We start from the raw sequence: 13,448 nt of genomic DNA, 5'->3' as shown, positions 1-13,448 counted from the left end.
GCATAGTGCTCCAGAGGCTAGTCAATCCAAGAGTATCTTTTAATCTAAAAATGCAATTATTATTAAATACTTATTCTTTGAGATGAGTTATTGTAAGAGTTTACTACAACTATGCGTACAGGTATATTTTATTGTATCTAATAGCATATCTGCTCAGTTCTTTGCACTGCAGAATGGTATCTCTCTGAACACATTATCAACCAATGATTTTTTCAATACTTTTAATTCACAGGGCAGATGATGAATTTTCTGAACCGGCAAATACAAATGTGGTTCTGCGTTCTGATGGCAAGATCACATGGGATTCCCCAGCTATCACCAAGAGCTCCTGTGTTGTAGATGTCTCCTATTTCCCATTTGATAAGCAGCAGTGTAATCTAACCTTTGGTTCCTGGACCTACAATGGTAATCAAGTGGATATAATAAATACTATGGACACAGGAGACCTGTCGGACTTTGTGGAAAATGTGGAATGGGAAATGCAAGGCATGCCGGCAGTAAAGAATGTCATTACGTATGGCTGCTGCTCTGAGCCGTACCCTGATATCACCTTCACTCTGATTCTCAAGAGGAGATCTTCTTTCTACATATTCAACTTGCTAATCCCATGTGTGATGATATCCTTCCTGGCTCCATTAGGATTCTACCTCCCAGCAGACTCTGGGGAAAAGGTATCTCTAGGAGTCACTGTACTCTTGGCTCTGACTGTCTTTCAGCTGATGGTTGCAGAAAGCATGCCTCCTTCTGAAAGTGTGCCATTAATAGGTAAGTATAGTTCTTTCAGCACATAGATAATAAAAAGATCATAAAATATATATGTATGACTCTGGCGCCTGAACTCCCTATAATCCTGCTCTTCCAGTCCAGTTTCTCTCCAGTAGTGTTGGAAGGGCCTCCACAGTGTGACTCCTGCTCAACAACGACATTTTGAAGGTTATCAATGCCCTGCCTTACAAATACCTGTTCCATAAACTGTAATTTAGTAACTATGGAAACACCTAAAATTCTGAAGACAGTGGGAGTTAGAACCACTGTCAGATATACAGGTCCCTCTCAAAAAATTAGCATATTGTGATAAAGTTCATTATTTTCTGTAATGTACTGATAAACATTAGACTTTTATATATTTTAGATTCATTACACACAACTGAAGTAGAGCAAGCCTTTTATTGTTTTAATATTGATGATTTTGGCATACAGCTCATGAAAAACCAAAATTCCTATCTCAAAAAATTAGCATATCATGAAAATGTTCTCTAAACGAGCTATTAACCTAATCATCTGAATCAACTAATTAACTCTAAACACCTGCAAAAGATTCCTGAGGCTTTTAAAAACTCCCAGCCTGGTTCATTACTCAAAACAGCAATCATGGGTAAGGCTGCCGACCTGACCGCTGTCCAGAAGGCCATCATTAACACCCTCAAGCAAGAGGGTAAGACACAGAAAGAAATTTCTGAACGAATAGGCTGTTCCCAGAGTGCTGTATCAAGGCACCTCAGTGGGAAGTCTGTGGGAAGGAAAAAGTGTGGCAGAAAACGCTGCACAAAGAGAAGAGGTGACCGGACCCTGAGGAAGATTGTGGAGAAGGACCGATTCCAGACCTTGGGGGAGCTGCGGAAGCAGTGGACTGAGTCTGGAGTAGAAACATCTAGAGCCACCGTGTACAGGCGTGTGCAGGAAATGGGCTACAGGTGCCGCATTCCCCAGGTCAAGCCACTTTTGAACCAGAAACAGCGGCAGAAGCGCCTGACCCGGGCTACAGAGAAGCAGCACTGGACTGTTACTCAGTGGTCCAAAGTACTTTTTTCGGATGAAAGCAAATTTTGCATGTCATTCGGAAATCAAGATGCCAGAGTCTGAAGGAAGTCTGGGGAGAGGGACAGGCGTGTGTACAGGCGTGTGCAGGAAATGGGCTACAGGTGCCGCATTCCCCAGGTCAAGCCACTTTTGAACCAGAAACAGCGGCAGAAGCGCCTGACCCGGGCTACAGAGAAGCAGCACTGGACTGTTACTCAGTGGTCCAAAGTACTTTTTTCGGATGAAAGCAAATTTTGCATGTCATTCGGAAATCAAGATGCCAGAGTCTGAAGGAAGTCTGGGGAGAGGGAAATGCCAAAATGCCTGAAGTCCAGTGTCAAGTACCCACAGTGTCAGTGATGGTCTGGGGTGCCATGTCAGCTGCTGGTGTTGGTCCATGGTGTTTTATCAAGGGCAGGGTCAATGCAGCTATCTATCAGGAGATTTTGGAGCACTTCATGCTTCCATCTGCTGAAAAGCTTTATGGAGATGAAGATTTCATTTTTCAGCACGACCTGGCACCTCACAGTGCCAAAACCACTGGGAAATGGTTTACTGACCATGGTATTACTGTGCTCAATTGGCCTGCCAACTCTCCTGACCTGAACCCCATAGAGAATCTGTGGGATGTTGTGAAGAGAAAGTTGAGAGAGGCAAGACCCAACACTCTGGATGAGCTCAAGGCTGCTATCGAAGCATCCTGGGCCTCCATAACACCTCAGCAGTGCCACAGGCGGATTGCCTCCATGCCACGCCGCATTGAAGCAGTCATTTCTGCAAAAGGATTCCCGACCAAGTATTGAGTGCATAACTGAACATAATTATTTGAAGGTTGACTTTTTTTGTATTAAAAACACTTTTTTTTTATTGGTCGGATTAAATATGCTAATTTTTTGAGATAGGAATTTTGGTTTTTCATGAGCTGTATGCCAAAATCATCAATATTAAAACAATAAAAGGCTTGCACTACTTCAGTTGTGTGTAATGAATCTAAAATATATGAAAGTCTAATGTTTATCAGTACATTACAGAAAATAATGAACTTTATCACAATATGCTAATTTTTTGAGAGGGACCTGTATATTGCTGTTTTTCTTTCTATTGCGGAGAGCCACCCTGATTGTAAGTCCTGCTTACCACTGTAAACAGGACAAAGAAGTGAAAATAATTCCAAAATGTTATAGCTTGCACCAGCACAGAAGTATAGAGGACCTCCTCCAGAGAGAACATCTGTTTAGGTGACGAAGGTGGGATTTCCCACCACTTTAGGGAGATCTCTACTAACTTCCTGTTATGTCTCTTAGACAGAAAATGGAAGTAAATCTCCCAGATGGGGACATGGAGATAATGGAAGTAAATCTGCCAGATGGGGACACGGAGATATTGCATTACATCAGTGGTCCTCAACTCCGGTCCTCGGGGCCCACTAACAGGCCAGGTTTGCAAGATAACTAAATTACATCACAGGTGATCTCATTTGCTGCTCAGTGATTGCAGTATTCTAGTCTGCATCTCCCCAAGGTCATACTTAAAATCTGGCCTGTTAGTGGGCCCCGAGGACTGGAGTTGAGGACCACTGCATTACATGATTACATCAAGATTATAAATAATATTGTACATAAATAATACCTAATTAGAGCAAGAAGCATGTGACTATATATAACACAAGACAGGGCTATGGGTTAGGGATGTTACGCCTCTGCATAGGGGACCCAGCGGAATTTGCAACACCCTTATTACTTAACTGAAGTCTGACCTTTGCATAGAAGCTGTTATAAACTGATTGGTTCAGCCATGTATGACAACAATTCCCCTTTTCCTCTCACAAAGCTGTCCTGGGAGATAATTGGGAAAATTAGCAGTTAGATTTACCAGTAATGGTTTTTCTAGTGTAGCACCCTCCTCTTAAATAGGGGCTACTGGTAAATTTAGCTGTGCTAGGTGGTAACTAGCCTGGCTGATTTATAGTGTTTATGATCATTTGGGTTTTCTCCTAAGCCTGGTCTGGCTGTAGTTCCACCCTTTTGTCAGTAGGTGGCACTGTTGCCTTTGGCATTAGTATGATGAGCTACAGTGAAGCTAGGTTATGAACATGCATACTTTTCTAAGCCAATCAGTAGGAGTTTCTTGTAGCCTCTGATCATGCTGGGAAATGGTATAAATATTGTGGGAGGTCAAATGATTAGGATCCTCCCACCCACGGTCTGGGGTGGATGTGTGAGGAACAGGTGCTGCTGGATAGGCCTGAAGCCTGAGGCCTAGCTATGTGCTCAAGGCTCTGAAAGGGAGAGCCTGCTCACTACCTTGAAGGAAGGGATGGAGACCTGAGATGAAGTACCAGAAGTTACTCTTGCATGGACCATGGAACCGTGGAGAGCCTGGGAAAGTCTAAAGGCGGAATCATCAATAGAATTCCTTCACCTTCTTGTGAGTTCTGGAAATATTCTGAAGAAAACTGGAGTTTAACTATACTGCGCTTTTCATATTCTGGCACAGCTACTGTAGCTACTTTAGCTGTGCAATGAGAGGGAGAAAATATTCAAAGAATGGTCATAGTCAGAATTTTCATTGTCTGTTTTTTTAACATTTTTTGGCTTTTACCTACTGTGCATCGTGCTTCAATTATTTCCTAAAAGGCATCCCAGTTATGTAAGTTTCCAAATGTTTGTAGTCATACTGTTTTTTGCAGCCTTGAAGCGAGGCTGTACATAAGCATTCACAGCCTTTGCCATGACACTTAAAGTTGAGCTCAGATGCATCCTGTTTTCACTGATCATCCCTATGATGTTTCTACAACTTGATTGGAGTCCACCTGTGGTACATTCAGTTGATTGGATATGACTTGGAAAGGCACACACATGTCCATATAAGATCCCACAGTTAACAGTGCGTGTCAGAGCACAAACCAAGCCATGAAGTCCAAGGAATTGTCTGTAGACCTCTAAAACAGGATTGTATCGTGGCACAGATCTGGGGAAGGGTACTGAAAATTATCTGCAGCATTAAGGGTCCCAATGAGCACAGTGACCTCCATCATGCATAAATGTAAGAAGTTTGAAACCACCAGGACTCTTCCTAGAGCAGGCCGCCCGGACAAACTGAGCAATTGGAGTAGAAGGGCCTTAGTCAGGGAGGTGATCAAGAAACCCGATGGTCAATCTGACAGAGCTCCAGAATTTCTCTGTGGAGAGAGGAGAACTTTCAAGAAGAACAACCATCTGTGCAGCACTCCACCAATTAGGTCTGTATGGTAGAGTGGCCAGATGGAAGCCACTCCTCAGTAAAAGGCACATGACAGCCCACCCAGAGTTTGCCAAAAGGCACCTGAAGGACTCTCAGACCATGAGAAACAAAATTCTCTGGTCTGATGAAACAAAGATTGAACTATTTGGCCTACAATGGGGATCGAATGTTTGGGCATCCCAGATAAAAATGTGTATTAATGTGCATAAAGAAGCCAAGGAAAGATGGAAAAATCTCCGAAAGGCATCAAATTACAGATTAGACATTTTTATAATATGTCAACAAAAGTTATATTTTATTTCCATCATTGACACTTTCAAAATCACAGAAAACAAAAAAATGGCGTCTGCAAAAGTTTGAGCACCCTGCAGAATTCATAGCATGCACTGCCCCCTTTGCAAGGCTGAGATCTGCCAGTGTCATGGATTGTTCTCCATCATCATCTGGGAAGACCAGATGATGTCAATCTCAAAGGTTTTAAATGCTCAGACTCATCTGACCTTGCCCCAACAATCAGCACCATGGGATCTTCTAAGCAGTTGTCTAGAAAACTGAAAATAGTTGACGCTCACAAAGCTGGAGAAGGCTATAAGAAGATAGCAAAGCGTTTTCAGATGTCAATATCCTCTGTTCAGAATGTAACTAAGAAATGGCAGTCATCAGGAACAGTGGAAGTTAAAGCAAGATCTGGAAGACCAAGAAAAATATCAGACAGAACAGCTCGCAGGATTGTGAGAAAAACAATTCAAAACCCACGTTTGACTGCACGATCCCTCCAGAAAGATCTGGCAGACACTGGAGTTGTGGTACACTATTCCACTATAAAGAGATACTTGTACAAATATGGTCTTCATGGAAGAGTCATCAGAAGAAAACCTCTTCTACGTCCTCACCACAAAAATCAGCGTTTGAACTTTGCAAATGAACATATAGACAAAGCAAAGGTACGTTTGGAGAAGAAGGGGCACAGAATTTGATGAAAAGAACCTCTGTCCAACTGTTAAGCATGGGGGTGGATCAATCATGCTTTGGGGTTGTATTGCAGCCAGGGGCACAGGGAACATCTCACGAGTAGAAGGAAAAATGGATTTAATAACATTTCAGCAAATTTTGGATGGTAACTTGATGCCATCTGTGAAAAAGCTGAAGTTAAAGAGAGGATGGCTTTTACAAATGGATAATGATCCTAAACACACCTCGAAATCCACGGGGGATTACATCAAGAGGCGTAAACTGAAGGTTTTGCCATGGCTTTCACAATCTCCTGACCTCAACATAATTGAAAATCTATGGATAGACCTTAAAAGAGCAGTGCGTGACAGACAGCCCAGAAATCTCAAAGAACTGGAAGACTTTTGTAAGGAAGAATGGGCAAAGATACCTCAAACAAGAATTGAAAGACTCTTGGCTGGCTACAAAAAGCGTTTACAAGCTGTGATACTTGCCAAAGGGGGCAGTACAAGATATTAACTCTGCAGGGTGCCCAAACTTTTGCAGAAGCCATTTTTTTGTTTTCTGTTATTTTGAAAGTGTAAATGAAGGAAATAAAATCTAACTTTTGTTGACATATAAGAATGTCTAATCTGTAATTTGATGCCTTTTGGAGATTTTTCCATCTTTCCTTGGCTTCTTTATGCACATTAATACATTTTTTACCTGGGGTGCCCAAACTTTTGATCCCCACTGTAAATGGCAAGCTTCTTGTCCGGGGTAAACCAGGCACTACTCATCACCTGGCCAATACCATCCCTACAGTGAAGAATGGTGGTGGCAGCATCATGCTGTAGGGATGTTTTTCAGCAGCAGGAACTGGGAGACTAGTCAGGATCAAAGATGAAGGCAGCAATGTACAGAGATATCCTTGATGAAAACCTGCTCCAGAGCGCTCTGGACCTCAGACTGGGGTGAAAGTTAATCTTCCAACAGGACCTTGACCCTAAGCACACAAAGCCAAGATAACAAAGGAGTGGCTATGGCACAACTCTGTGAATGTCCTTGAGTGGCCCAACATGAGCCCAGACTTTAACCCGATTGAACATCTCTGGAGAGATCTGAAAATGGCTGTGCACCGACGCTTCCCATCCAACCTGATGGAGCTTGAGAGGTCCTGCAAAGAAGAAAGTGAGAAACTGCCCAAAAATTGGTGTGCCAAGCTTGTAGCTTTATACTCAAAAACACTTGAGGCTGTAATTGGTGAGAAAGGTGCTTCAACAAAGTATTGAGCAAAGGCTATGAATACCTATGTACATGTGATATTTTTTTTTTTGTTTACTATTTTTAATAAACTTGCAAAGATTTCAAACAATCTTCTTTCATGTTGTCATTATGGGATATTGCAGGGGCGTAACTACAAGGGTTGCAGGGGTTGCAATTGCAACCGGGCCCCATGCTCTAGGGGGCCTGTGCGGATCCCCTGTGCACCTGTATAGGAGGGGGGGGGGGGCAGCATGTAGAGAAATCATTGTCCTTTTTCCTCCTGTAGCTGCAGGAGGAAAATGGAGGAGATTGGTTCCTCTGCTGTATGCTGCCCCCCACTCCTCCTATCCAGTTCACTTGTGTTCTGCTGTCTCTGGGCCCCTGTGTGCTCCCCTGCCCCCCCCCCCCTTACTGTGCTCCCTCCCCTCTCCTGCCGGCTGCTACAGGGGATGTGTCATAATAGAGAACCAGGAAAGGGTCGGTAAATATGTAATTTACCAGCTCCTTCCTTTTCTGAATGGACAGAGTCATAGTCAGAGACATTGTAAAAAAATAAAATAAAATGATAAAAAATAATACAATTAAAATACCAAAAAATAAAAACTACCGACACCAGTGGGTGAACTTTCAGGATCGCAAAGGTCACACTTGCGACTGGGCCCTGGCATTCCACCACCGTGGGGAGGCCCCAAGATGGCAGGAAGGGGGCCCCCTGCAGAACTTGTGAAAGGGTCCCGCTGCGGGACCATAATAAAGGGCCCCGCAAGGAGAGTAAAGGGCCCCAGGATCAGTGGGAAGGGCCCCGGCCAGGGGTCCAGGGGGCCTTTCATGATTTCTTGCACCGGGGCCCTGGAGGTTCTAGTTACGCCTCTGGGATATTGTTTGTAGAATTTTGAGGAAAATAATGAATTTAATCAATTTTGGAATAAGGTTGTACCATAACAAAATGTGGAAAAAATGAAGCGCCATTAATACTTTCTGGATGCACTGTATGTTATGAAATTAAAATGCATGAGTTTACATATGAACTAAGAGGTACATTCTCTATTATAAATATATTTTTATCTTTTTATCTACTTTAGGGAAGTACTACATAGCTACAATGACAATGATTACAGCCTCAACAGCGCTGACTATCATCATTATGAACATTCACCTATGTGGGGCAGAAGCAAAGCCCATCCCTCACTGGGCAAGGGTTGTTATACTTGACTACATGTCCAAGATCTTTTTTGTTTATGATGTGGGAGAGAACTGCACCAGCTCCCAGGAAGAAAGTGACACCATTTCACAGGACAGTGTTCGTTCCTATGATGACTATGAGAAGGAACAGGATTTTCATGACACTTTAAAGCATCCACTCTCTGAGACAAGTGACTTTTTCTGTGACATGGACATCCATACTAACCTAAATGGCCAAGCTGCTGGGGACAAGGGAGGCCAGTGTAACATCCCTCGACATCTGTACTGTCATCATTGCATCCATTACAGACTTCTGGCAAGTAACATTGAATACATCACTAACTGGTACCGTGAGCAGAAATCCATCAGCCTTAATGGAATTGAGTGGAAGAAAGTGGCCAAGGTGATGGACCGCTTCTTTATGTGGGTCTTTTTTACTATGGTCTTTTTTATGAGTATTATAATTGTTGCAAAGGCTGTGTAGTGTGAGGCATGTTTGGTCATTACTGATTGGATGAAATATTGGTGATAAAACTTTGATCTTTATCTTACAGATATGTAGACTTTTTTATTTTGGTGAAAGTGGACATTCACTCAATCTTGACCCACATATTTGTTTCAATGCATTGATATTGATGTTTTTTTCCAGATGGCCCTGCAACTAGTATGTGGGTCATGAGTCATAATCCAGGCCCAAAATCAGTCTTTTCCAGAAACGGACCACGGCCACCCCAGACATGTGTGAACAGGCTCCATTAAAATCTGGTCCAATTCACACGTTATGCAAATTGGACGCGGTAAAAAATGCATTCCATTTGCATATATGTGAACCGAGCCTAAAGCAAAATTATAGACTAATCTGAAGCTGATCATTCACATCTTTCCCAAATGCTGCTAAAACCTGTGTACTGCTTACCTAGCAGCAGGTTCTCTCCACCCAGTATCGGGACAGGGTCGTCCAGCATCCAGAACTGCGCGCCTCTGCACCACTCTTAATACATGCTGTAGAATGAGTGCCCCACCCTGCATGCACTCTTTGCCCCCTTGCTCTGCTGCACCCAGGGCAGCTCCCCTTCCTGGCCAACCCTTGTCCCAACCCTGTCTGCCCCTGTTCACAGCTATGGCAGCAGCAGGACACTTGATCAAAGATCAACTGCATGTGTTCATGCAGAGCCACTGATAGGCTAGCTCTTCCTGTGCACAGATAAGTATTACACAGATTGTGGATTTTTCAACACTCCAGCTTCTGTGATTGGCTCATTGCCTTTCGTAAATCTTAAAGTGGAACTTCTCTTTTTTTAAACTCTTTTTTTTTTTTTTTTTTTTTACATTTTTTCAGTTACTTCCTGGTTTCTTTCCTAGGCAAATTATGTCATACATCCCAGGAGTCTTCAGGAGGGGAGGAGGGGTTTTATCAACTAAGCACACGCTCCTGCATGTATGCATGCTTGAGCTAAGTGTAGATAGATTCCAGGAATTAGATGCTACATAAATCATTTGCCCTTACTCAAGATGGACACAGCCAGAAATGCTAGGGGATTGTTTTTTTGAAGTGATTTCTTAACAAATAGAGCATAAAGACATGGATGGATGGGGGGGTTTGCTTTGAATATTAAAAATAATTGAATAGTGTTTTTGGTTTGTAGTGCTCAGATGCAGTGAAGATCCGCTTTAAGTGAGCTCAAGGGCTACAGCACTAGAAATGTAGCTCCTGAGGTTGTATACAAGTTTACCTGGATGTGGAAATTGGACATTGACAATTTCAATGTCTGCTTTGAATGTTCCTCTGTGCCCTCCTCCGTGTTTCTAAAGGTCCCCGCTTAGAACTCTCTACCTGCTTTGCAATGACGCCAGTAAGTCTAGTTCTGGCTAAATAGAAGAATCAGAAGTGATGCTCACCTCCACGAAATGCAAAAATAAAAACATCCTCTGTATCTCTCAAAGCTGGAATAAATTACATTGAATTCTACTTCTGTATCTTCTTTTATTCAACTACCTGTAGATTTTGTTAGCATGCCACTATATTCTTCATACAGACTGGTCCTCAAAATATATGAATCTTGCTTAGAATGACAGGTGAATTTTTGTCTATTACCACACATGTGACTATAGCTAAAGTAAGATTTTAAGTACATGGCCTACCTCAGTATCTGCAAAAGAGAAGCAAGTGGGCATGCGCAATAAAGCCAACAAAAACCTTGCACTGTATACCTCTTACCTGTATGGGATTTGTTTTTTCTCAACAAAATTGTGATTTTACTGTAAAGTTGAATTCTGGGGAAAATAACAAAATTCCCGCTTTTCTACCATTGTGAGGGTTGAATGCCTGTTTATCCCTAAGGTACCAGTAAAAATTACTTTTACTTACCTAATCCCTCCCTTCTGCAGCCTCCCTCCATACAATAAGACCATAACTATTTGCAGATTTTATTGGCTCAGTGGAGAGAGGATTGGGGATACTCAAAAGCAACAACAAACATTCCCTCTGCTCAGTAGTAAATTCTAGTGAATGTATCTCCAGCCCCTCTCATAGGCAAATAACGAACCTTCAAGCCAAGACAATCTGGTTGGGTTTTCTCTACTGTTTATTGTTTTTTATTGGTTGAGCCAGATGGACTTGTGTCTTTTTTCAACCTGACTAACTATGTAACTATATAAGAACATTCCACAAAATAACTGGCATTTCTGCTAATGCCCAGCGGAATCGCAGATTGGCACATAGAAATTTAGGAATGGCCACAAAGATTCATGTGTCAGTGCAAGGCACACACAATGCATGACAGATTCTGGCATCCAGTGGCCCATTTAGGGCCAGCAGCATCAGCCACTAGTTTCTGGATGATCTTCAGCTCCCCCGTGTGTTCCTGAGTTCCTATTCTTCCTATTTTTGGATTTCGAGTTACCAACCCCGCTTGCCTTTCACCTGTCTTGTCTCCATTCCTGGCTTTGACCCTTGGCTTGTTCCAGAGACTTCGCTTTTGCCTGTTGATCAGTGTATGACTCCCTGGCTTGCTCTTCTGACTCTGCTTACTGCCTTACTCCCGGCTGATATTCAGTGCATGACTTCTGGCCTGGCTCTTGTCTCTGCTCTTGGCTATCTCTTCTGCCAAGTCTCACCTGGTACTCCTGAGGGACTCCTGCCCAGTATTGCATCCTGCTCGTCAGCCGCCATCCAGCAGACATCACCTCAGCCTGTTGCAGCTGGCAACCCCTGCTTCTCTGAGCATAGCACTCCCTGTTACCACCTTCAGGGGCGCTCTGCACTTATCCACAAGGGAAGTACTTTCAGCACTTCGACCTCCGACTAGGTACATGACAGCATGCTTTATAGGTATGTTATAGTTAAGATGGCTGTCACCTTTTTTGTGGGAAAAAAACAACAAACATACTCTATGGCTCTATCAAGAGGGACAATTGCCATTTATACCAGCTAGGCAGAGTTAAGAGCAGAAACGACAGTTCCTAGATTTACAAAGACCCAGGAGCCCCCGAATCTTTACAAGCAGCTGACATGGACTTGAACCACATCAATGATGCAATGTAAATGTCCTAGTGAACAATCAAAAGGTATCTGCATTTCAGAGACACGTGATGAGGCCATGGCTATGCTAATGTTTCTGAAAAGCTTCAAGAAGAATTCCAGGTAATGGTATGGGTATTTTTAAACAGCTTTGACTAATGTAACTATGTCTATACTACACCTGTGGGATCCCTCTAGAAGTTGGAAACCATTGTAGTAGGCACCACTATCACAGTGATCCCCACTGGCTTCTGGGTCCATGCCCTGCTGCATTGTGAACACAGGAGACTGGCCATTCAGAAGACATTTTGCATTTTCTGAAAAAGATTGCAAAGCATTCTCTGATTGGACGAGGTGGAGCTCAAAGGACAATTTGCATTCATTAGGAAAATGCAAAGTGATCTCTGAATGACAACGACAAGAGAAGGGCGCACCAACCTTTGCATTACTACTAAAACAGTTAAATAAAATCCAAAAAGGTAGCATACATTGTACTCACAAACGTATGATTATTGCACGCAGGTAAGAAAATTGGGACCAATCGCCTCCAGGACTAACAGAAATCTCCTATGTTGCTGGATGACGTGATGGTGGCATTTGGTTCCAATTTCCTTACATGTGAGCAATTATCATGCGTTTGTGAGTACAATGTATGCTACCTTTTTTGGATTTTATTAAACTGTTTTAGTGGTAATGCACAAGGTTGGTGCCCCCTTCTCTTGTTCTTTTTCAGTGTATTTGGATACCCTTGGTCCTGAGGGGCAGGGGTGGTGTGTACAAAGTCTACTTACCTTCTCCCATACCACTTGAGCGCAGTTGAGACACTGCTTTTGATCTCTGAATGGCAGCTGTGCCAAACGGCAACATCCTGTGTTCACAGTGCATCAGGACAGCCACCTGGCACGGGACTCGGAAGCAAGTGGAAATCACTGCAATAGTGGTGCTGCTACAGTGATGTCCAGCTTCCATGGGGATCTCACATGTATTGTATACTGTAGTTAATTACATTCATCCAAACTAGACCAATATAACCATGTAAAAAATTCCATACCATTAAACTTGGAATCAGTGGTGGCTGGTGCCTGGTAATTCGGTGGCGGCAAACTAATGCACCCTCCCCCTTCCCTGACCGACAGTTGGTCGGTCGGCGACACATCCCCCCCCCCCCCCCCGAATGGCCTTCTTCCTTACCTCCTCCTTCCTCCTGTCCAAGCCGGGGAGTGCTGGATGGCTGAGCCGATGTGCTTCTCCTACAGCGGTGTGTCTTCTGCCTCTTCCTGGCCACTGGCCAGTAAGATCGCTTCTCCTTTTGGCCAATCGGGAAAGGGGTCTCTCAACCCTCTTCCTGATCGGCTGGGAGGAGAGTCAGTGTGACGATATCAAATATTTTTTCGCTATTGTCATACAATTGGGTGGGCTCAGGGCACAGTGCCCTGCTCCCCGAGCCCACCCTTTTTGAAGCCTATTAGAGCCTCTGGCTCTAATCACGTGCTTCAAAAAAAAAAAA

General features: G+C 43.3%; 1 protein-coding gene across 1 annotated transcript in view; it reads left to right on the top strand.

Moving 5' to 3' along the window:
• The window catches only part of CHRNA9 (cholinergic receptor nicotinic alpha 9 subunit), a 38,837-nt gene extending 29,696 nt beyond the window's left edge, over nucleotides 1–9,141 (top strand). The window contains exons 4-5 of the mRNA XM_082243498.1: nucleotides 233–765; nucleotides 8,322–9,141. Of these exons, the coding sequence (XP_082099624.1) occupies nucleotides 233–765; nucleotides 8,322–8,905 (1,117 nt within the window). The 3' untranslated portion in view covers nucleotides 8,906–9,141. The remainder of the gene's footprint in view (nucleotides 1–232; nucleotides 766–8,321) is intronic.
• Nucleotides 9,142–13,448: the final 4,307 nt, after the last annotated feature.

Source organism: Pelophylax lessonae, assembly GCF_965119305.1.
Source record: "Pelophylax lessonae genome assembly, chromosome: 1".
Lineage (NCBI taxonomy): Eukaryota > Metazoa > Chordata > Amphibia > Anura > Ranidae > Pelophylax > Pelophylax lessonae.
The sequence above is the reverse complement of the archived record's forward strand: the minus strand, read 5'-3'. Positions and strand labels throughout refer to the sequence as shown.